The sequence below is a fragment of the Anser cygnoides genome, chromosome 11 (genome assembly GCF_040182565.1).
Source record: "Anser cygnoides isolate HZ-2024a breed goose chromosome 11, Taihu_goose_T2T_genome, whole genome shotgun sequence".
NCBI classification, from domain to species: Eukaryota; Metazoa; Chordata; class Aves; order Anseriformes; family Anatidae; genus Anser; species Anser cygnoides.
Window position 1 is genome coordinate 20,355,297 of NC_089883.1, and position 24,148 is coordinate 20,379,444.

Consider the following 24,148-nt stretch of genomic DNA (forward strand, 5'->3'; position numbering starts at 1 on the left):
TGCTTCTTAACAAGGGAATGTCTCGTTTTCCTGCCAACACTTCATGAAACTTAAAGACATTTTAATCACAGGAATAGCTTTTCTGTTGCTCATGACTCGTCATGTAATGCTCAGAACCAAGTGCCTCACTTCAGCTAAAACATAGTGTCCTGCAAAGGCAATCTGTTAAATTAGATTAGGGACATACTTGATTACAGGAGGTACATTCAAATCATATTACATACCATATACGAACTCAACCACTGGTTAACTGGTATAGTATCAAAGCCCAAACATAAATTAGAATGTCAAAGCTAATTAAAAGAAGAGGAGAAAAGCATCAGAATGGTCTCTTCCTATACGCTGTGTTAAGATGAACGTGTTCTCCATGAGGTTCTCACCTCACTCTAACACCACAACCGCACTGCAGGATGATACGGCCGGAGCTGTCCTCAAAGAAGCACCAGGCTGTGAGGAAGTGCCAGAGCAGTGGCTTGTCCTTCTTGAACGGAGGGAGTCACTGAGTGCTCCTGTCCTTTCGGCCTGCAGGTGAAACCCAGAGAGACCTCTCTGAACCCTCAGGGAGATGGAGGAGCAGATACTGAGGAGTCCTCCTCCTCCTCCTCCTCGTCCTCCTCCAGCTGTGCCCTGCAGCCCAGCCGCAGCCTGGCAGGCTTTGGGCAGAGCCCGGCAGTCTCCGCTCCAGAACTGGCTCTCTGAAGCGAGGTGCAGCTGTGTGGGGCTGGTGCTGGCAGTCTTCTGCAGCAGGACCCATTTGGCTGGTCACAGAGGGCGTGTGAGAACAGTAGGCTGTGCTCACGAGGGCCTGATGCCTACCTGTGCTCCCAGAACCATCCGGCACAGCTGCCGAGGCCTCGCGTCCACATGCAGGGAGCTCATCTGCGGGGAGCGCGTGCCTGGCCGTGTATGGAAGTGTGAGGGGCAGGGTGACCGCGGCACCCAGCAGAGCACCCAGGGCACATCCACGGGTCCTTGGCTCGAGGAACCTCACAAAGGGGGTCAGAGGCAGGGGGGACACCTGCGCTCGGGAGGAGGGTCGGGCGGGACTCCCTTCTCAGCCCGGGGGCAGAAAGACGTGGCTGGGGCGGGTGTGTGGGCCGGGAGGAACCCACCGGGGGTGGCCGGGGCTGGCGGGGTCGGTGTCCGCGGCCCCCCGGGGGCCGGACTACGAGTCCCGGCGTGCCCGGCAGGGCCGGGGCCGCGCTGCGCAGCCGCCGCGCCGGGCACCCACCTGCCGCCGGCGCCGGGCGCGGAGGGGCGCGGAGGCGGCGACGGCCGGGGTAAGGCGGCGGCGAGCGGCGGGGCCCGGCGCGGAGCGGAGCGGCGGCGGCACCGCGGGAGGGGGGTGGCACCGGGGGAGGTGGCACTGGAGCATCCCCGGCTGCCGGCCGCCCCGCCGGTCCCGAGCCGAGTCGGGGCCGCCCGCGAAGCGCGGAGCCGGGCAGCGCAGCGCAGCGTCTCGGAGCCCCGCGGGTCGCGGCTGCCCCTGCTGCAGGGCGGGCGTGGTTGCTGCCAGGAGCTCGCGTCCCTTAGGAGAGCGGTACATGACGGAGCGCTGCAATAAAATAGGGAAAGAAGGCGTTGTTCTACACGCCAGCGAGCCGCCTGCCCGGGTCTTTTGTGTGTCAGAGCCGTTGTGGGCGCATCCCGCACGGCCCCGCCTGGTCAGCCCGGTGCGGGACCGTCGGGAGCCCCTCTGCTCGTACACGGGGCTTGGCTCTGGTGGAAGCTTTGAGGGAATTTCTCTTGCCATGGGAAAAAAGCAGCCGTTGAGCAATGGGAAATGTGGAGAGAAATCTGAGGAGCACAGCAATGGAACATAAATGAAAACTGGTTAGATGCGTGTGACTACCCTATGATAAGGAATAATAAACTTATGAGAAAACACTGCAACGTCATTAGGGATGAAACAAATTCAGAAAGGTAACAATATCAAATACCAATTAAAAATAATTGGAAGCAAGGTATTTTGCTACCATGAATGATGCACTGCGTACATCTCTGCTTTTGAAAACGTTTGGCAGAGGGAGTCCTTCGGTAAGTCACTCGGTTGCGTGTTTGAAATAAGTAGGTGCAGTCTTGCCAATTCCCCATCATACGCAAGCTTTTCTTTGGCTGAGTATTCCCAGAAATTGCCCTTGAACTCCTCTGTTCTGCCCTGGAGGTAGGAACGTGTAATGGGAAAGAAACACCTGGGACCAACTGGCCTTAATATCGCCTCTGCTAAATCCTTGCGAGGGATATACCATTATTGGAAAAATAAACTCAATTTCAGGGATGTATAGAGCTTGTATGCGTATATTGCTATTAGGATGACATTATCATCTTTTTGGTATTTTTCTGTGCCCATTTGCTAGCTAACAGACTGCCTTTGCTGTGGTGCTGTATGCAGTGCAGCTCTGAACTGAACTTCCACAAAATATATAGGTATTCAAATGTTTGCCGTTAGGTGGAAAAGGAGTAAGGTTATGTGAGTCATTTAGTGACTTTGCTGACCTAAGTCCCACATGTATCTTGTCTCCCATTCATCTAGCCTGGCTGGATTTGTCTGAACTTAGCCAATAGCCTCCCTCATCTTGACAATCTAAATAATTTTGTTCAAAATGGTGCGCTTTGCTCTTTTGTTGCATAACTTTTCTTCCCTTCCCAAACTATTATTGTTTATTTCCACTGTTTTACAATTTCTGGCAAGCAATGTTTGTGCATTCTGGCTGTTACTGATCAGCTCTAGTTTTTTGAAGCTTTTGTAGGTTTTTTCCTTATCGAATCTCATAGTTTGATGTTTTCCTGTGGCTGGGTATCCTTTTGACTGAGGCTGTGGTAGCTCTGCAGGGTTTTGCATTAAGAGGCATCAGGCAGCGTCCTTTAGCCACGTGTACTTGCACATGTCAGGTTCATAGCAGGGTGAATGCATACTTTCTATCTATTGCATGTAACATGCAGGTGTAGCAGTGGTTTCTGTTTAACAGTGGGATTTGGTCATCATTATTTGATGCTACAAAAATCTGTAAACTTACTTTTAAAATCCTTCTTTGTTAAGATTATTTCAAGGAACAGCTGGGTCCGAAGGTCCAGCTGCTGTTCTAAAATAGAGCATCTCAGAAGGGAACTGATAGAAAAGTAGCACTCTATTTGCTATCTGTTGTCAGCACAGGTGGAACAATACTTCTCTTAGTATTAGCCAGCATCCTTTTTTCCTGCTGATGTTTCCAACATGTGAAAACAAACATTTAGTGTTGTCTTCTCCAGGACTGGTCTGATCTGTTTTGTTCTAAAAATAGAAAGTGTATTTCCAGGCATGTTTCCTTCTATTTGTTTCAGCTATCAGGACATGGCACACCATAGATGGTTTCCATTATTGGTTTACAGCTAGAAGGCCAAAAAAAAAAAAAAAAGTAGATAGTTACTAAGTCTCTGCACACAGTAAGAACTAAAAACAGCTTAGGAAGGATGCAAGAAGAATTTTTTTAAAAATGATCTAACAGTGATCATTATCAGTGATCTGTCCTGTGATCAATAGTGTGTGCTCTTAACCCAACCTTTGGTTCTCTCTGTGACTGTTTCACCTGGCATGTATCATTCATTTAAAGATCCACTTACAGGAACCAGACTGTCCATGGAAGAAGGGACAAGTAGCCAAAGGAAATGGTGCCCAATGCGTGATACCTGGAAGACTGTTCAATTCTTTGTCATTCCGCAGACTTTCCATTTGACCTCAAACAAGGCATTTCTTTCCTCTGACAGGACAGTGAAATGGAGAGGTTTTCGTGTGGTCGATGGTGTTTAAGGTGTCACAAGAGCTGGTTCCAGAGAAACGTGTTCAGTCAGTGAGGATACAAGAAGCTGGCCTTTGGCATCCCCTTGATGCCTTTTCACACGCTGGGGACAATTCCTGACCCCAGTGTGTGCTTTGCTTTGCATTCATGATAGATGTGCTGACAACAAGAATGACAATTCTTCACACAGCACAAACTGGGGAGACCTAACTGGATGCAGACACTTCTGTCTAAACATCCCAGCTGTCACTGTAACGTGCATGATCCAGGAACTGACTCATCCATGTTCGTCTGGGGACCGCAGAGCCACGGGCTGCTGTGTCACAGGGCTGGGAAGATTTGTGCTCCGAGGAGGTACAACCGCTTATTCCAAGATAAATCAGCACCTTCTGTGGCAGGATCAGACCTGCAGAGTGTGGAAGGTATTGAAAGAGGTAAAAGTAGCATCTGTGCCCCACAGGAGAAAATGAGGCTGCTTCCTTGCAGTTGCTGTCACATAGATCCTTACACTGTCATGTAGAACAGACCAGCATCACTACTGGCAGTAATACAATGATATTAAATCTGATCTCTGACCAGCACTCAGCAGTCACTTGGACAGCTCAGCAGCAAGGTGTTTCTGGTCACATCAGAGCTGAAGCTCACAGATGACAAATTTTGGGTGGAGCTGCTATTTCATAGTCCATTTTGTCTGTATAAAAAGACTTTGCTCTAAGGCTTTACTCTAAAAGGCTAGTGCTTTACACCACCCTTAGTTTCAGACAGTAACTATTTTATGTTTTTAATTTTAGAAAAACTAACTAATATTGTTATGATTTTATATATTAAAAAAAAGTTGTGTAAAAACAATGAGGGGTAGTTAAAATGAAATACAGATATCCAGTGAAAGCTTTCCAGACTGTGTTTTAGAAAGTAATTCCATTAAGTAATTGAATTTATTTTTTCTTGGGGCTCCATTCTAGTCAAACAGCTGCTGGATATAATGCCTGGTGAAGGGAAGAGTTGAGGTCTCAGTTCTGCCTTTTGTTTGAATGCTGCTGGGGGTAGCCATCAGTCAGCCCAGGCAGTGATGCAGCCTCAGTGCACCACCGTGCATGGATTTCCTGAATGACCTCTCAAGTTCTAAAGATGCAAGAAACCTCCGTTCCAGCTCTGCAGTTACCAGTCACAATGAGCAGAAATAGAAGATGATGGCTTCGTTATTTTATCACCAAAGCTTCACCCCCGTAAGACCACAGCGGAGAACCTCCGAGGAGGAGACAGGACAACACACAGACAGGTCCCCTCTGTTCTGTCCTGTTTCTCACACTAACACAGCACTGGAGTGCCTGAGCACCAGGCTCAAGTGCTGTCAGCAATCTCACCGGTATCTGGAGAGCTTACGGTTGTCCTGTCTTCCTGTAGGCAGGAACTGATTTAAAGTTTGCTGTGTTTTAGTAAGACTTGCTTGTGGTGTACAGACTATCATATGGTCAATGCCTAATTAGTCATTATAATTTTTTATATGGAAACAATTCTAGTGGTTATGATCTAAAATATAATGTCATCCAGAAACAGGTTATAAACTCATCAGCCACTGTAAAGAAAACTAGTTCCTTCCCAGGACTTACTTTCTTGTTTTGAATGGTTATGAATAGTATCACTAATGTTATTTTAGAAACAATTAGAAATTACTTATTATATAACTTTATTCTGCATTGAAGTAGGAGAAGCATTCGTGTTTCATCTTTCTTTTATCGCCAGTGAAAAACCTCTCACGTTATCTGAATCAAAGGGACTGCATCCCTTTGTATCTTCTGTAAATAACCATACTGTCACATGGATAATTTTGCAATTTACATGATGGTTATTTTCTTATAAAGGGCATGATCAAACTCCAATTAAAGCAAACTGATGTCTCATGTTATATTTGAATAGGAAGTGTCAATCCCTCAGTAAAGAAGCTAAGTGCAACGTATACTACAGAGGCATAAGCATAATCAAGGTTCAGAACGCTCATCCAATTATGAAATGGAGTTTTTGATCACTGAATGATCATCCTAAAGGTTCTGGCCTAGTCTAATATTAGGACAACATAATTGTTAATTATTTACCAGTCTCTTTATGGGACTAAACCAGTTGCTAGGAACAGAATGTGAACTAGCCCTAGATTAGCCCTGGGGAGAAAAAGCATTTACATAAAGTGACATTTTCTGCCAAACAGGTTTTAAACATGCAAATGAAAATTTAATGAGATAATTTGCCAAAGATAAAACCAGGAACCACACATCATTTTTCAGATGAAATACATCATTGCTAACACACTACTAGCATTTAGTGGTAATTTTAGTAATCAAATGGTTATCTAATCAGCTCGCATGTTTATCTAGTAGTAAATCAGGATAAAAGGAAAATAATGCTTTATGGACCAGAATTTGCAAACCTAGAAACTGTATTGGTAGATACTGATTCTAACTTAGGGAAGCAAACAAACAAACCAACAAAACTCTTTTGTAGTCTTGGGTTAGATGTGGAAAATTTTTAGTGCTTGCTTTGAACTTGATGTCTGATGGTGAAATGTGCACCACCTCAGCTGGTGAGCTCAGCCGTCTGCCTGGATTTCCAGGTGGGTGAGATTTTTTTTCTGCAATAAATGAAGTTAAGGGCATTTCTAAAAAACTATGGTCAGGAACAGAAGTCAGTTACTGAACAACAGTGCAGAGAAACCCACTTCAGGTAAAGTTTGTTTTAAATATCAAAGGATTTTTCAGGATTTTTTGCTGAAGTTTGACAAACGGTGGCTAACTGGTCTGGGAATAGAAGAGGTTTGGCAATGTAATCACTTCCCCAGGACAGCCCTGACCTCAGTGCTGTGTGTTCCCCCTGCCAGCCCCAGAGACACCCTCTTGAAGAGCCCAGTTCTACAAATGCTTTAGCAGTTTCTCCATTTTGATCCACCAAGTGATCAGGGATGGAAAGAATTAGAAAAGGTGACTGAAAATGTACAGCTCAGTGCTTCTTATGTTAAGTTCTTCAGAATTTTTTTTTGGGGAAAAAGAAAAGTTAGGTGGATTCTAGAAGACCAAATCCTTTTCTTTTTTTCTCTTCTCCATTTTCTACCTCCATGAGTTTATTTCATCTCTCTAGTACCTCTTATTTACATCAGGACCTATAGCTAATACCATTTTCACCATACACACAAAAAATCCAGTCTCATAATGCTTCACTGTATATCACTGCCATACTTCTGTGCTATGCTGGACCTAATGCACCCTTTCTAGCTCTTCTGAGATTTTGGAATTGCCTAGTTCTAAACCAGAATGAAATGTTGTACCACAAACCACAATCTCCAAGTATGCATCTCCCTTTCTTGATTTTCACATTTGCATAAAAAAAAGAAACATTAGTTATATGTCAAATAACAGAGCACTTCTCAAAATACATATATTTTTAAGTTTCAGCTTTCAACAGCCTCGCCTTATTTTTCATAGCAGTTCCTGGACAGCAGAGAGATCATCTGCCCGGCACTGGATTAAGGCACGTTGTTGGGAGCACTCCATTGCCTGGCTGGTGCAGAACAATCACGAGTTCCACCGAACATCTGCTTGTGTTGCACAAACATTGCTCTTAATCATAATGGCCCTAATCCTATTCATTTGGTCCAGTATCAATTTAACCTAGGATTTATTCCACCTGTTTCTTACTTTTTGTGCTTATCTACTTAAGACGAAAGAAAGTGAAGGATTTTTCCACATTTACAGATCAGTTTTGGAGATATTTTTCAAAACACAACTAGCTGTCACTGTGGATATGGAGATAGTTCAAAACAGATCATGCATCAGGACTTCCTTTCTAAGTAACAGTTGCCATGATTTGCAGAATTAAGAAGAAAAATTTCTTAAATTTGATTTTTAAAAATATTTTTTTCTATAACAATGAAAATATCTCTATTGGATTATTTCCCATCTAGCACATCTTTTTTTACTTTATAAGTGCACATTGCCATGTAACTTTATTCTTAGCTTGTACACACTATCAGAAACTAGGAATTCACATCATCTGTATCACAGCATTCTCATCACTATGGGACCGCTGAGATACTATGTTTTTCTAGGTATATAGCCTGTGTTTTAGAAAGCACAAGCCTTTCTATCTTCTGGTCCACAGAACGTCATGTATTTGAGGTCATCCTAACTCTTCTCAAGGCATCCAAGCAAATGAGTATGGGACCACTCCGACATCCGACATTAACTTAGCAGAGGACTGATTGCATCTCAAAAAAAATAGCAGTATCAGCAGTAGGAAATTATGGCAGTATCATGGTATCAGCAGAAACTACAGCCTAGCTACTCTAGAAAACCCTTTCAGTAGCATGGGAGAATTATAACAAAAACTACTTATGGAGCATAACAAAGTAAAGAGGAGTTATATCACAGCAGGTGTTGACTACATGCAGCAATAATAATCATATGCGGGCTGAGTAATGACATCTTTTTTGTCTTTGAAAACATATTTTGAATTCTCACAATGGTAGCCAAGGGTAAAAAAAACCTGCCCTAAATTAAACAGAAATATGTATTTCTTTCCTTAGAAGGAATCAAAGGCAAAAATACAGCAATGGAGTCTTTGAAGCTCACTGTGAAGCATCTGTGCTCCACAGAGATTTAAAAGTAGCACACAATTAGCAGAAGTGCTGCTACTTCATTTTGTGCTATCCTGAGTCAGCATCGACTTCACCTGTTGGGCATCTAGCAGCATGCTTTGCAGTGTGACAGCGGGTGCTTGAGCCCATGGTATACTGTTGTTCAGTAATGAAACTAAATGGAAAAAGCAAACGGAATCTGTGCTCCTCTATTTCATGCTCTCTGTATTCACTCTTCCACAGTCTTACCAATGGCCCTCATTCTGCTTCCCTCAGTGTCCCTAGTGCAGGGCCACATTCACCAGCACATCGCCTCTGCAACTAGATTGAACATCTCCTCTCTGTGGGACACCTGATCTGCTTTTGCATACACAAAATAACAGTGGCTAGGAGTTGTTGGTTGCTTACAATTGCTTCTTTCAGTTTGGAGTATGTTTATGTCATACAGTAACCATAACAAAAGAAGCCAGTGGATATAATCTGTAAAAAGTAAACAGTGTGTGCACACTCACAAAAGTCAAAGCACACTGAGGAGCTGCACAGACAGCATATGGCCCTGTTTACATACAAAAAATTAACAGTAGGGAATCCAATTAGGAAGGCAGAGATAGCATCGTCACATTAGAGTGCAATTTCCAGGGTATGTCAACTCAAGACTTCAGCATTTCCTTTCCAGACTGATTGATGCTGACTTGTTAGATTTATCTCGTTCCCTTGGTTTCTGATAAAGTGATGGTGGTGAAAGGTCGACAGGGAGCGTGAAGGCCGCACAGAGATGGCTGGCATTTCAGCAGCGCTGCCAGCGGCCTGTAGTGCAAGGGGCAAACTCCACAAAAGCTTTGCTACCTGCAGGGACTGGGGACAAAGAAACTCCCTAAGTGGTGTCTTTTGCTTTTGTTCAGTCACTGAAGAATTAGATTGAGTTGTGAAAGGGAAGATATCGCAGGAATTTCTGTCACAAATATACTCTTGGAAGAAAACCATGAATTCCGACTCTCCCATGCAGCACTGACGCTAAGAAGGGTTATCCAGCGCAGTGCTTCATGCCGGGAGAGAAGGCAGACTGCTACACTTAGTGTCAGGGCTTATACTGCTCTTTGGGCAACCTTGCTGCACATGGTCACGTATCTTCTCTCCCTAATGATTAAAATGAAACAGTTATGGTATTGAGAACCATCACGTGTTGAAAAGCATCTCCTGACATGTTTCCCTTTGTGGCTAAGCACTTAAAGAGTTCACGAAGAAGTAAGAAACGAATCCTACTCCGCAGTAAATAGCCATTAGCGTCTGGATTCAATTTTGCAAACCTTTTCACATAAGCCATTCCATACAAGGTCTAGTTGATGCTGGAAAAACCTTTCATAGCTGCTTTCCTCGATTTGCCTGAGCAACGCCCTAGAGCCTGGGGAGAGCTGCTGGTACCGGGCATCCTCGGCTCAGCCGCGGGCAGCTCGGTGTGCTCCTGCTCTCCCGTGTAATGAACCCGACCTTGGGATTACATTTCTGTCTTTACCAGGGATGCGATTAAACTGCAATAAAATAAACATTTAAACCATTAAGCAGAGTTTTAAGGAGCTCTAATCCCCTCAAAGAAACTTTTCAGCCCCGTTAATGACCGCTAGCTGAAATGCTGTGTGTTTAACGAGTTTATCCACAGAACTTTGAGAAGGCGCCTGATGCTTCAGTACAGAAGTGCTGTACTGCATCTGAATTTGTTTTTACAGTTTAAAAAAATATACTGCTCACTTTTAGTTAAAATACTTTCATTTTTTAACAAGTAGTTTTGATAACAAGTTGGATTAATTGAACGCATGTAGAACTAGTGTTCTCATTTAGCACCAAGCACACAAAAATAGCTCTTTTCACTGTTTTTTTTTCCCAAAAATATAGCTCACTCATCACATATCATAGAATTTTGATAATATAATATTTTTTCTCAACTACTGTAACTGTGCAAAACATCATATGCTGACTGACTTCCAGAAGGAAACTCACAATTTAAAGAACTGTTGAATTCTACCATGACGTTTGGAATGGCCTGACAATAGTGGCATGCTGTGAAAACAGAGATAATAAGTAGAACAGTAATAAGGAAAAAATGGAGACTATAGGGAAAATAATGCTTTTGCCTGGAATATCATGTTTGGGTATTTCAAGGGAAGGCTCATTATACCTTGCGGTATTCATATAATTCCAAATTTTTCAAATCTGTAATTCTACAAGTTATTCTCTTCCTTTTCTATAGGCTGCTGTTTTCTAGTCTTATGATAAATAAGATAACGATATACGCTACAATATTCAGTATTTTAATAGTGAATCTGTAAGTAAATGCAACATTTTTATTTGGATTTTGAATAAAAGGAAAACCAAAGATGAGGCTTCCAGCTCATATGAAGAGTGAAAGAACCTGCATGGATTTTGTTAGCTTATGACAACTGAGGGAGGACCTGGCCAAAGGAAATTCTAGTTGATAGATAAGCCGTATGTAAGTGCCAGTTGGCTGGTTTCCATATCAATCATATCTTTGAAATTTGTGCCTGCAAAAACTAGGCTATAAAACTGCACAGCAAACTGTATGTAATTCGGAGAGCTCTGGTGCCGGGGTGGGGAGCTGGGCAGACTTGGGGGGGCCTGTATCGCATTTAAACTCTGCAGCTGATGCTGTGCCTGGTTATGCATTAATTCTCTTTCACTCCATCCACTTACAGCACATTCTAGCTCTAAAATTGATTCTGAAGAGGAAAAAAAAAAAGAGTAAAAACAGAGTTCTCTGTCATATGACAAAAAACATGACAATGACTAACTGTTGTGCCCATGTGAATGACAAGTGATCCTTTGAGCTCCAAGTAGCATATCCCCGCTGCAAGACCTATTTTGATGAGAAGCACCACCACTCGTAGCCACAGTTTCTGAAACAGCACTGCAAACCACCATAGTCTAAAGCTGCTTAGGTAGCCAAGATCTACCAGAAAGCCAGCCAAGATGATGTGGGTAAGCTTTTAGCCTGCAGCAAAGCTGGAGTAAGATTGGATACCTCAGGCATAACATTTGGCAGAGCTGGACTGTTTTCTGTGACTGCCTCTTTCCTCTGATGCTTTTCATGCCGTTAGCCAAAAGAACAAGTAGATACTGCTGTTTCTAAGCAAATTAAATAAAACAGATTTATCTCTGTGGAAAAGGATAAGCTTACGGTTTTTTCTTACGTAGGTCTCAAAGCTTCTGTTTGCCACTGCACATGTGAAGTTCCCGAGCAAACCGTGCCATCCCTTCCCACCCCTCAGATACTGCTGCACAGCCCAGCACATCCCCACGCTCCCTCAGCAGAGCCAGACCATCTTGCTGCTTTGTTTTTGTTAATAAAGTGTAAATGTGGCTCTCAGCATGCAGGCTCTTTAGGACTATGTCTGCTAGCTGGAGATATTCATAATGCTTTATTGTTAACAGTGAGTGAAACCGCAAGAAGCTCCATACTCCTGCATGGTTGAAATCCTGAGAAGTGTCAGCTGAGCAGTGCAGCAGGAGCCATGTCTCTGCCTTTCCGAAAAGAGCTGGAGAAATACAAGAATATCAATGAAGACGAAATACTCAGCAAACTCTCGGAGGATGAACTGAAACAGCTAGAGCATGTTCTTGACGACCTTGATCCTGAGGTTAGTAGTGGGTGTCAGAGGGCTCCCAGTGCAGAAGCTGTTCATTATAAATGCCACGCACTGCAGCATTTTGATTTGTACTGTTTTAGGAGGGGCAGCATTCTCTACCAGATGAGCAGCTCAGCCAGGGACATTTTGGTTTCATTTCTGCTGTGATGTGCTACTTGCTTTTGTACGAGTCACCGTGCTTTCTCTATCCCTTGTCTGTTTAGACACAAGCTTGTCTGCAGTCTAAATTTTTAATCATGTTTGTACACTGCAGCATGCTGAGAAGCTTTTTATAGCTGCTATTTCTGAGCACAGAGCAACAAACAAACAAACATAATGTGTGCTTGTGCTTGTGAAGATCAAATCTTTTGAACTTCAGAAATCCGTTGCCTATGTCATTCATCACAGATATATTTAGCTGAAGAGAATATATTTAGGCATGATTAAGGAAAATAAGATTCAGCTACACAACTCATTTTCTAGAGAACAAGGATAATTTGGGTATTTGAAAGCACTGTCACAAAGAGCTTGAAGATCTCTGTCCACGGAACCACTCGGTCCTACAATAACAAGGTTACAGTCACAGATCTTCTTGTTGGAAATTTGATTGTACCTACCTCAAAAACTTCCAAACTGGTGTAGGAGTTTGGAAATTGGCAAGTAAACTAGCAGATAAAACCCACTCACTCTGGTGACAAAAAATTCTGTAAGAAAACAACAGATTTATAGCCTGTAGATTTATAGCACATATTTACCTGGAAATTTAAGGGTGGGCCTTATTGTTCTGTCTTTCCATGCTGCCCACGTCCCTCACTACTACCACTCCTACAGTCCATTTTCTGGTGCTTTCAAGTATGTGGCATCTCAAAAAGTGCCACATTCATTTGTGGCCAAGCTGCATACATGCTGTAAATTTGTAGCACTCCAGGCATGTTTGTGCATGCACAGATGAAATGCCTAATGTCCTGAGCTCACTGGATATGCTCTGAATTTGCTGGCTATTTGCCATGATCAGACTTACTATGTGTGGTCCAGCCTGCATATGCACTGCAAAGTCCATGTACCTGTATCCCTTCCTGGGGTTTCCTGAACAGAAATGTGCAAGCATTATGCATCTACCTGTGTTGCGGGAGGCAGATGCAAGCACGTGGTCACACAGCTATGTGTTTAAAGTGGGACTTCATCTGCTTGCTTCCTGCATACTCTACATAGCTGACATCCACATCATTCACCAATTACTTTCTGTGCGTTCCATTCATTTTTGAAGTCCAAGGGACATCTGCATTAGCATGAAAGGAATTTTTGAAAAAACCGAGAGAGAGAGAGAAATGGTAGGACAAACAAGCAAATGAGGGGAAGAAAATGTAGAGAAATCTGAGTCTATTTATCTGGTCTGTAAACTCTATGGTTGTAGTATGCGTAACAAAAAGGGCTATGGTCTTGCTCTGTTCTTTGGTGTTATGGCTGTAGGTATGGTTTGTTGAAATATTAAGAGGTGTTACTAACGAGAAGCCTGGAAGAGCCCCAGGTTTTGATGCCTACATTTAGGTACTATGTGTTATTGCTGTCGCCAAGGGGCATTATGTGAAGTAACATGCAAAGAACAGTTCCACTTGAAAAAAAAAAAACACTGAAATTTAATTTAGAAGACTTTAGGAAATTGCCTCATCTCATTTCCATCCCTCCTTCTCTTCCACACATCTTCACAGAATGCCTTGCTTCCAGCCGGATTTCGGCAGAAGGACCAGACCACTAAATCCGCCACGGGCCCCTTCGACAGAGAACGCCTGCTTTCGTACTTGGAGAAGCAAGCGCTTGAGCATAAGGACAGGGAAGACTTCGTGCCATTTACAGGGGAGAAGAAAGGTAGGGCCTACCTTCGTGCCAGGGTTGCGTTATGACCCACCCGAGCGCTCAGGGCCCTTCTGCCCAGCCCTCCCGTCCAGCCAGCCAGGCAGGAGGCCGTGATGGTGCGGGGCAAGGCTCGCGAGCCACGCGTGGTGCTGTTGTTGGAGGAGAAGAAGTGGTGCCTTTGTCAGTAGCGTGGTGGCCTGCCCTGCTGCTCTGCGGTTCCAGCCACTGGTTTAGGTCAGGCTGCTGTGGATTTGGGAGCCCACGGCTGCCTGGGTTCAGGCAGCGGCTTGCAGAGCAGCAGGTGCCTGTGGCTGCAGGGAGGAGCAGCACGAGTGGCCTCGCGCCTTCGTGGGGACTGCTTCCACAGCAAGCATTGGCCTCAAAAAGGTGCTGTGCTGGGGGAGCTGGTTAGCAGGAAGAGTACCAGATGCCGTTCTAAATAAGTATTGCCTGCAATTACTGTAAGCAATAGCTCAGGGAATGTACTCACAAAAAAAAAAAAGTATTTTTCCACTTGTTTACTAGCACATCTGGTAATACTATTCATGCAGACAGCTCCTCTGTTTCCCCTTGCCCTACAGCTACAGGAGGAAAGAGAAAAAAACAGGAAAACTTTATTCTAATCACCCAAATATTGGTAGGATAACCTTAGGGCAAGAACAATCATACTTTTAAGCAAGCAGTGTTCCTATAGCACCATTTCCTCATCTATGTACAGTGGATAAAAATGCCTGCCTCAGGCCACTCCTTCATTCCAGAAGGACCTGATGCCTGTCCATTTCTGGCCATCTGATTATCTGCCCGTTGTTTCAATGCTGCTGAAAGAAAAGCAGGTATTTCAAGAAAGTCAAGTGCAACATTTTTTACTTTCTATTTCACTATTGAAGTTATAAAATGTCATTTGCAGGGCAAGAGTTGTTGTTATAATCCTTATGTTGTGCATTCATTCTTTGGAAGAATGGGTTTAGATGAAGGAGACAGTTTCCAGCTAGATCTGTTGGCTGCTTTATTTTATCCTGCAGCATATTCATTTACCTCCATTTTTCTCCACCGTAACTTGAGCTCAATCCTATTCATAGGGTTGATTCTGAGCCCTGCAGAAATACAGGAACATTGCCGTGTTCCTGCAGGTAGCAGAAGGGATCGAGCACATGCTGTACAGAAAGGAGAATGGTTTATTGTGTTGTGGATTTATTACCAATTGTTTCCCTTTCCCAGTCTCCTACGCACCATTGTGTTAGAGCAGCACAAGTTACTGCTTGCAGACCTCTGCATATTTGTGCCAACACCTTCAGTTAGGTCTCACCGATATTTACTGACTTTGCCATTTTGCACTGTAGTCATGTCTGCAATCTTCAAACATAAATACAAAAAACAACAGTGGTGTGCGGAATCGTGTATACCCACAGGACTGGCACTGCAGCTGTATAAAGCTAATCCTGGTGTCGTTCAATGACAGTGCTATTCTGCAGGCTGGCCTGTTTATTCTACTTGAGTTTTCTTCTGATGAGGCTAAACCAGCATTTTTCCTATGTTTCCTATGCTTCCAGATGTCCAATATATGACACCATATGCTAATTTTTAAGAATTAATAGCAGTTTTCCAAAGCTGAGTAGTTATCCCAGGATAAATAGTTTATATTTTGAAAATATGTAAGAATATGTAAATATAAGAAACTACAGAAGAGTATCTCTTGGGGAAAAACTTATTCTTCACCTTATGCATGTTGTTGGGCTCTAAAGTTTATTTACAGTTTGGCAAATATTTATATAATTATGTTACATATACACTTGTTAAATGATTTCTTATGTTATAGCAACACTATAATGTAGCCATACTGTAAATAGCCACAAATTCATTTTATGGTAATCGTGATAGTTAAAAATTAAGTCCTGGGACAGCTCCAAAGTGCAACCAGTTGTGTATAATTAGATGTGGGAGATGCCAATGCCAATGTGCCATTTGGCATTATTTACCACCTGAGAATATTTGCTTGTCGGTAGGATTAGATGTCAGGTGTTGTTTAAGCTTTTGTCACTGTTTCGTACTTTGATGTTTGTCTTCCAGTGGGAAAGTATTTATTTTTCCAAATTTAGGAAGCGGGATGTTTCTACCAAATGTTAAGTGACATTTCTACCAGTTCCTATGTTTATCATGCAAAGCTGATACTGACTTGAAAATTCCATGATGAGCTGAAAAGAAGGGTGGCATTTAAAATTTCCTCCTTCCAGAACAGTCTGTGGTACATCATTATTTTTTTCTAGTGTCTCTGTTTCTCTTTTTCTGTTGTTAATGTTTTATTGGAGAATTCTTGTCCAAAAAGCAATACCAAGCAGCTGCTGAAGGACAAAAATCAGTTGCCTTTGTGGGTCTCTATATGCTCAACACAACCATAAGGTTTTGATTGTGCTAGAAAACAAGCCAAAACAAATTCCAGAGCTAAGGGGGATATTCAGCATGGTTGGAGCAGAGGAAGTGTTAAATACGAGCTCAAGGTGGGGGGCTGGTCACACAGGGAATTGCCTTGGTTTTGATTGTAATCATGGTTTTGAGAGATTGGAAATGCTTGGCAAAAACAACCAAACGTATGGCATGCATTAGAGTTTTGGCCCTCTGCCACATTTCAGCTTGTTAACTTACTACATTAATTGCCGTACAAAAAGAAGGTTTAAAGCCTGTATGGGATGGCTCTCAGATTTCACTGAAAACCCGAGTTTTGTGCTGAACCTGGGCCAGAGCATTCACAGCCTGGCAGGAGCACACCCAAAGCGGCCACTGAGCAATTCTTCCAGAGCACTGAGCCCTGCACCTCTGTGACACAAGTCAGGGGTGGGTACTTGATTTGAATGTCCCTGTTGGGAGTGCTCACTCCCATGAGCGGTATGCAAATGATCCGGTGGCTTTCAGGAACCCTTGTGCCGTAAATCAGCTGTTAATCAGCCATTCCCACAAACGGGGTTCATTAATAATGAGCAATGGAGGGATAGGGAGTTAGGGCTGATAATTGTAGCCATAGTGATTGGCAGCCTGTAAGTGTTTATTTTATGTACTTTTGGACTAGTTCCTACTTAAGATAGATGCCCCAGAAATCCTGACATAGAAGCCAACGAGGTTGTTCAGACTGACCCACTGCAGTTAAGATACAAGGCTTGAACAGCCACCCATCGCACTTAGATCACAATGAAGTCTTTTCAGAGTGGTCCAGGAATAAAAGACGGAAAGAGGAAGGGCTAGTGCTGGCTAATTTCTCAGGCAAAAAATGTTAAAAAGCAATGTCAATGCTACATGGTTATAACAGAAGGAGACGAGAATGAGACTGTGTTCACAGTGGAGAGAAGGTCTGAGAGGAGGAAGTGATAATTTTATGTCCTAGGATCAAAATTAGCACTTGAGACCTGTCCCCAGTTTTCTCACAGCCTTCTTGTGATTGTCCTGAAGTTTTCCTATCTGTCCAATTCCAGAAAGGAAAATAATCCTCCATTCTTCACTTGTCTTCTTTGTTGAGATGGGCCAGAAGCTTTCTCTTACTGAATGTGTGTGCAGCTGCCCTCAGTTAGGATCCAAGGACTACTGTAATACAGGCATATACTATTAGCCACACTTCTGCTTCTGCTTTGTTGCAGTGGTTCTCTTACTACATGATGCTAATGAAACATAATTGAAAAAAGTTCTACTGTGAAATATTATTAGATATGAAAAGTTGGCCATGCCCTTTTAAATTGCTCTAAGGATTGCTACTTCAGTTCTTCACCACTGTCTGTTTTCTGCAAGGTCTTCTACTCCTTGCCAAACCATTTCAGTTTGGATCTGATCCAGTTCTCATCAAAGTTATGGAAAAGCTCCAGTGGATTGGGCTATTATTATTTGTGGCTGGAAAGGGAAAGGGAAAACGCTTGTATGTGATTAAATGCTAGCATTTTCAGTCAACCGATAGAAGGGAACAGGAAAAAAATGATGATTGAACCAGAGAACTCTGGGGCAAACCCAAAGAGTTGCTCTGGCAGAGATCATCTATCTAGTGTGTTGTTTTGTGCCCAGCACAGTATCAATACTCAGCACTAGTGATAATGAGAGTCGTTTTCAGAAGGTCAAAGTATTAGAACAGACACTAATGAGTTCCTGTTCCAGTTTCTGTACCAGACTCTACATAGAAACGTTAGGGTTTAGTTAGAGACGTGATATCTTCTTTTTTTTTTGATTGACAAAGGCAGCCTTTTCACCCCCAAAGCTGAAACGGTTTGTTTAAGTTTTGCCACCTTCTTCCTGTTCTTCAAGGCTTAAATTTAGAACTGGTGTTCATCTCCTAAAGCATGAAAAGTGCTGCTGTTGCTGACAGTAATGCCTGTAGCCAATGCCTTTCACTGCTTGCTTTTGTAAGACCTTGTTTTAGTTGCTCATGACTTTGCCAAACTTGCACAGTTTACACTGAAATTTCCCATGCTGAGAATCTGCCTCAGGCTGAATTTTTGGAAAGTGTCAGCAAAACGGACTCAACTATTTCCAAGAACAAGATTAGGAGAAAACACATTGTTTTAGCCATCTCAAGTAAATTTTTCCAGCTGTTTTTTATGAGCTACAGTGCCTCCATGCTTTGAAGACAGGACCTGAAATGTGTGCCCTTTGCAACCTCCAGGGAAATATACTTGAATTTGGAAACTTAGAGATACTGTACTTGTACCTCCAGTTTGTTCCAGTAGTCTCCAGATTCCTCCTGCAGCGAGTATTAGTCATGTCCTCAGAGCTGCCTCCATGTGCAGACGGCACATATCACAACAGAGCTGCACCCAGAGACCTGGCGTGGTCGGCTCGGGGTTGCGTGGGCAGTACTGGATGATCTTCACAGTTGCTCATCTGAGAGGCTGCTGTCACACCACAGCCGAGGCAGGGAGACTCTTGTTCTGACAGTGCTTTGCAAAGGAGCTGTACAGGAGAAGAAAGAGTAAACGGCCAGCAGGGAGTTTGGTGCAGAGTAGTGGAGGAATTGTCTTTGTGAGAAGCTGTATGAATATGCTCAGGGTGAGGGACTGGGTGCAACAGCTCTGGGGAAAGGAGCTGTAGAAGACAGCAGTGATAGGAAAGAGAGGGCAGAGGGAAAGGAGGTGGTGGGAAGGGTCAGGATTCAAAGATATGCAAGACCACAATACACAGAGGATGGGGAAGGAACAGCTGGCAATGGGGAAAGGAGCAGAGGGAGAAAAGAGGGCAGAGAGGAACTGGAGCTTTGCCCAGGTTTCAAGATTCTTTGATGCCCCTGAGGACCTGAAACCCAGCGACAGAGCTCGACTGTTCCTCCTCTGCTGCTGCTCCACATCAGCCATGAAAGCCTTCTGCTGCTGTCAGTGACCCAGTGAATCCGGGTGGTAATCCAGAGGGCTGCCAGAGGAGTAGCGGGAGCCTAACTGTTGTGGTGATCCCTGTGAGGGTCTGATGAAACTCTGGGCTCCCTTCTGTCTTAAAGACGATAGGTTGGCTCTTCTTTATTTGAATTTGAGAAAGTGTAATTTTCAGATGAATTCTTCAAAGGGTATAATGAAGGTGGCAGAATCACAGCGTGCTGCTCAAGGTCAAGGATGCTGGGGCAATTTAATGTCGCTGTGTATATGCACAATAGATTTAACAACTTTGGAAAGCTAAACTTTGCAACCTTCCTATTCCATTATCCTGATGTTTAAGGCATAGAATATGCAGTCAGTAATTCAAGAGTAACAGCACAGCAGCAATTATGATACTGCATTTTAATTACTATTGGCTTTCAGCTTCACACTTATTTGAACTTGGCCTGCTTTGTTCTTCATAATAGAAATACAGTCTTGGTAAGTATTAATTTAGCTCTGTTTTAATAGAATATTTGTAAGGAAGAATTTAAATAAGCCTCAAAAGAAAAGAATAGTTCAAAATGGAAAAAGTGAATCGGGTGTCTGTGACTTATGCAAGGCAGATTTCTAAGATCATTGAATTTCACTTCTAAGGTCAGTGCTCTGACCCTAGAGTTACAGCATGCTGTAACTGAGAATAAACAGGCACTCACTGTAGTCAGCGGTTCACTGAACAGTAACAAGTAATAAGTGTAACCACATATTTTCTTGAAAGTGCAATAATCTGAGTTATGGTTTATAGGAAAAGAAAGTAATTATTTTACAATTATGGCAGAAAAAGCATTTGTATTATAAAATCAAACAACTATTGTTTGTAAAACTGATAGAAAGGACATTTTTACAGCTAGTAAAAATGAACTTATTTCCCATTGCTATGGACTTTGTTGAGTCAGTTGGGCTCGTACAAAGTAGGAATAAATACTAAATAACTTAGTGAATAAAAAGGGTGGCAATTTATATTTATTCATAAAAGTCTAATGACATAAGAAGCACAGCATAGAGAAGACACACCAGAAATGATGTTCCACATGCTGTAAACTCCAAGTGAAGACGAAATCCTCAAATTTTATTTTAGTGAACACACTAGTGAAATGCTACCAACTATACTACTCAATTTCCCGTTTTTCCCCTGAAGTAACAATATGCAGATAAATGTATTTCAGCAAAATACACCTGAAGTAGTTCCCTGCGCAATTAATACCTTTTCCTATAGATGTGCTTACATCTATAAGCACATATATTGTTACAGATAACAATAATAGTCATGTAGTTAACTATTATTGTATAAGGAGATGGAATAGGGATCTGTCTTATTTCCTTGCTTTCCTTTGACATTGCTTTAAAGGAGGCATTTGTGTAATGCAGGAAATCACAGCTTCCTGAAACCAAATGGCAAAATCTCAGGGTTTATGACTGTACCTAGAGTACTTTTTTTTTTTCCCAGAAAATTTGTTTTCCTTTCATCTTCTAAGTCTCTCTGAATTTCATTCAGTCCTTTTTACGGAATCCTTCTTTCTGGTTTTCAATGGACTTTTTTTTTCCCCTGAACCTTTTTTGAGTAAGACACAAGCCATATCCTATTTCAATTTGAATAGAAGTTTTGCAGTGTGTGAAAAAGAATAGTTCTGCTGTTATACTGAGCCAGTACAAATCTCTGCTCACTACACTCACAGTCACAAAGTCCCCTGCATTATAATAAGCTACCTCAGTTGTCATCCAGGTCACCACAGGCAGCTATCTCTGTTTGACGGAAGGGGAGAATTCCATCGATTTACATTTAAAATTTCATGTTGAAAAAAATCACCTTTGATTCCAGATCTTTTGGATTAAATGCATGTGTAAAAATAAAATGAAATTGTAATGCTTACAAGTTCGTTTTTACCAGAATGGAAATTTGTTTTGCAGTTAAATACAAAAATGTGTAATTTTGTACATAAGTATGGTTATCTTGATGTTGTTAACATTGAAGAAGGTTGGGTATGACACATATAGACGTAACTTTTGTTGCTATGTTTCTGTCACTACTTTGGTAGAAAGATAAGCTATTACTACTAAGACTTAGCATGGGACATTAACATATTCTGGAGGCAAACGTAACACATTCTAACCAAACTCAATATAACTTAATTCTGAAATTGAAAGTGAACAGAAAGAGTGATATAAACAACACCACGAAGAGCATCCTTTCTTCATAAATCTAATTTTAAAAATATAAAACTTCACTATTCCTCCAAGGCTTCAACATATTTAAAAATAATACATTTAAAATCTAAGCTGGACCACTGAAACAAGCAAGCCACAATCTATGTTGTTGTTAGTGAATTCCACGATGGCACTATAAAATGAATTTACAACGTATGGATGAGGGGCCAGGAGGACCTCCTGGATATTTCAACTCTGTCCTTAAAATAACGAAGGAAAACTTGTTGACAACCATACATAAAGACAGGCACAGAGTTTTGCTGCTGGTGGAAAGGTAATGAATTCCTAATAATGTGCTAAATGTATAAGCTCTTCTAACCTGTTAGGCTGCAGAATCTCTTCACAGCGGGCTAATGCAAAAGAATGTTCTTGTCTAGATAGCAGAAAAAAGAATATTTTTATAAAGCCATTGGATGCCAGAAAGGCCTACATATATTAAAGATATATATTATCATCTTTGACATGACCTTGCCCCTTGAAATATTTCATATAACCAGTAATAGAATATTTTTTCTAAAACATTTGCCAAGAATGTTTTAAATGAAACTATCACTGAGAGTCATATACACATTTAAAAAGATTTGGGCTGCCATCCAAGAATTACATATGCCTGTAACAAATGCTTAAAAATTATATTCCTACATATGTGAACTTCATGGAAAAAGTATGAGCCTGCACTGGTTTCCATTACCCCTGGATTTCCTTCTACACAAGATACTTGGCCTACCCACTCCAAAGTTCATGGAGAAGGCCCAACTGAAATATATACTATGTCCAGTTTACCCAAGGCCTTAGGTCCTGTGTCCACTTAAAGTAGTATTTAGCCTCCTCTTATCTCACAGTTTTAGATTCTGAAATGGAAGTGTCCCGCAGTCCCATCACTGAATACAGCCATGAAAAGATGCCTCTCAGAAGCTGTTTGAAAGGAGCTCCAGGATCAAGTAGTGCCCTTGTGAATCAGGAAGCAAGACAACCCAAAGACATTTTGGGGTCTTGGGCAGCCTGGGATGGGTGCTATGAGGAGACTGATGCTAAAGTACAGATTTCTGTCAGCATTTGTTAGCAGTCTGGCTGGGCTTCGGGGCTCTGAAGAACCGCTGGCTGCCTGAGATGGTTCACACTGCTGTGGCTCCGTGGAGTATAACTGTTAGGGGATAATGTTATAGGTCGGGATAAAGGTAAGTAGGATTCCTTCAAGATCTTAAATGAGCTACTGATTACTGACAGCTCCTGGGGAACCACCAGTTATCTAAAAGGAAAGCATTTTGCAGCCAGTACCCCTCACTATTGATTTACTCAGATATTCTGATTAATTTTGGTCTTGTAGCTTCCAACATAGTCATGTTTTTTTCCTGCTGCGTTATCCTAACCAGTCATGTTTGCATCAGCTAACTCCTGGTCAGTGGTGTCTGAAAACTGCCACCCAACACATCAGATGAAGTAGCAGTACAGAGCGAGTCTTAAATCTTAGCACCTGTACTGTTGTGAAATCTGGAGAGCATGAGTAATCCGTCTTCTCAGAGGGAGAGTACTTCTCACCCAAGTTTGCCACTCGACTTTTTTGTTGCCGCTGGGATGGCTGCCTCTGATTCATATCTCCTAGCGCATGGTGAAAGTGAAAAGGATTCTTACCTTTGGCCTTCCAAGGCTTTTATCTCCTTGAAGCCTCTTGTTAAAAGACTTGCTTAAAAATTTCACATGAAAAATGAATCATAATACAATACTACTTTGTCTTTCTGCATAACCTTTTGTCCAGTTTTGTACTCTGAAATTATTTAGCCTTGGTACAAATACCTCTAGAACAAATGAGTCAAATTCTACATCAGTAAACCTTGTCAGCTTCAGAAATTTCCTATTTTTTTTTCCTGAGCCTATTCAGTGACGTCATTGACAGTACAGAAATTGCTGTAGACAAATTTGTATGAAAGAGATAGACGAATTGGGTATTATCTAAATAGCAATGATACTTTGGACCATAATGGGAAAAAAATTAAAGTCACGTAAGGATGCCAGTGTTGAAAAAAGAGGCAGAAAGTCTGAAGAGTAAATATAGTTTTCATATTTTGTACCGGTAACAAAATTAATATTGCCAAGACCGTGAAAATTAACCTATTTTAGAGGCATTTCAAAAAGCCACAAGATGTGCTTCTAGCATTACATCCAGAATGTACAAAGCTGCATAAACAAGACAGTTCAAACTAGACAGTGAGCCAAAGCCACCTGCATCCATCACAGCTTCATTCCAATGGGATTATACAGTCTGCGTGAGAAGTAGTAGGCAGGGATAAGGTGAGGGAACCACTCAGCAGTGAACAACAGAAAACGGGAATTCACAGACCTGTCAGAGCAATGACACCATGTGTTGCACGTGGCATCAGCTAATGTATTACTGACAGTATGGGCTTTTTCTCCCGCTATGTGGGAGAAAAACCCCAGTGCCACTGGTGACTGAAGTGCAGCCCTAAATTTAATCTCAAGGCCCTCACGCCCTGCAGTTGCAGCATCTCAGCATTGATATTAGCTCTAGCAAGGGGCTAAGGGAGTAGTTTGACTTTGTGTTTTGTTCCTGGATTTACCCTACAGTTTCTCCATTTCAGCAGAAGGACTGATGATCTGTCTTTGGGCAATGTCACAGGGAAATTCCTGCTACCACCACAGCAGCAGTAGCACCCCAGGAGAGAT

General features: G+C 42.4%; 1 protein-coding gene across 3 annotated transcripts in view; it reads left to right on the top strand.

Annotated features, from left to right (window-relative positions):
• Positions 1 to 1,128: 1,128 nt before the first annotated feature.
• Positions 1,129 to 24,148, top strand: part of LOC106033657 (tropomodulin-2) — a 34,825-nt gene continuing 11,805 nt past the window's right edge. The window contains exons 1-3 of one of the 3 annotated variants that reach the window (XM_048060139.2): positions 1,129 to 1,280; positions 11,842 to 12,047; positions 13,745 to 13,901. In XM_048060139.2, coding sequence (XP_047916096.1) covers positions 11,922 to 12,047; positions 13,745 to 13,901 — 283 coding nt within the window. In that variant the 5' untranslated portion in view covers positions 1,129 to 1,280; positions 11,842 to 11,921. Of the gene's footprint in view, positions 1,281 to 1,350; positions 2,038 to 10,263; positions 11,389 to 11,841; positions 12,048 to 13,744; positions 13,902 to 24,148 lie in introns of those variants that run through there. The other 2 variants (XM_013177290.3, XM_013177291.3) reach the window with 2 other exon arrangements.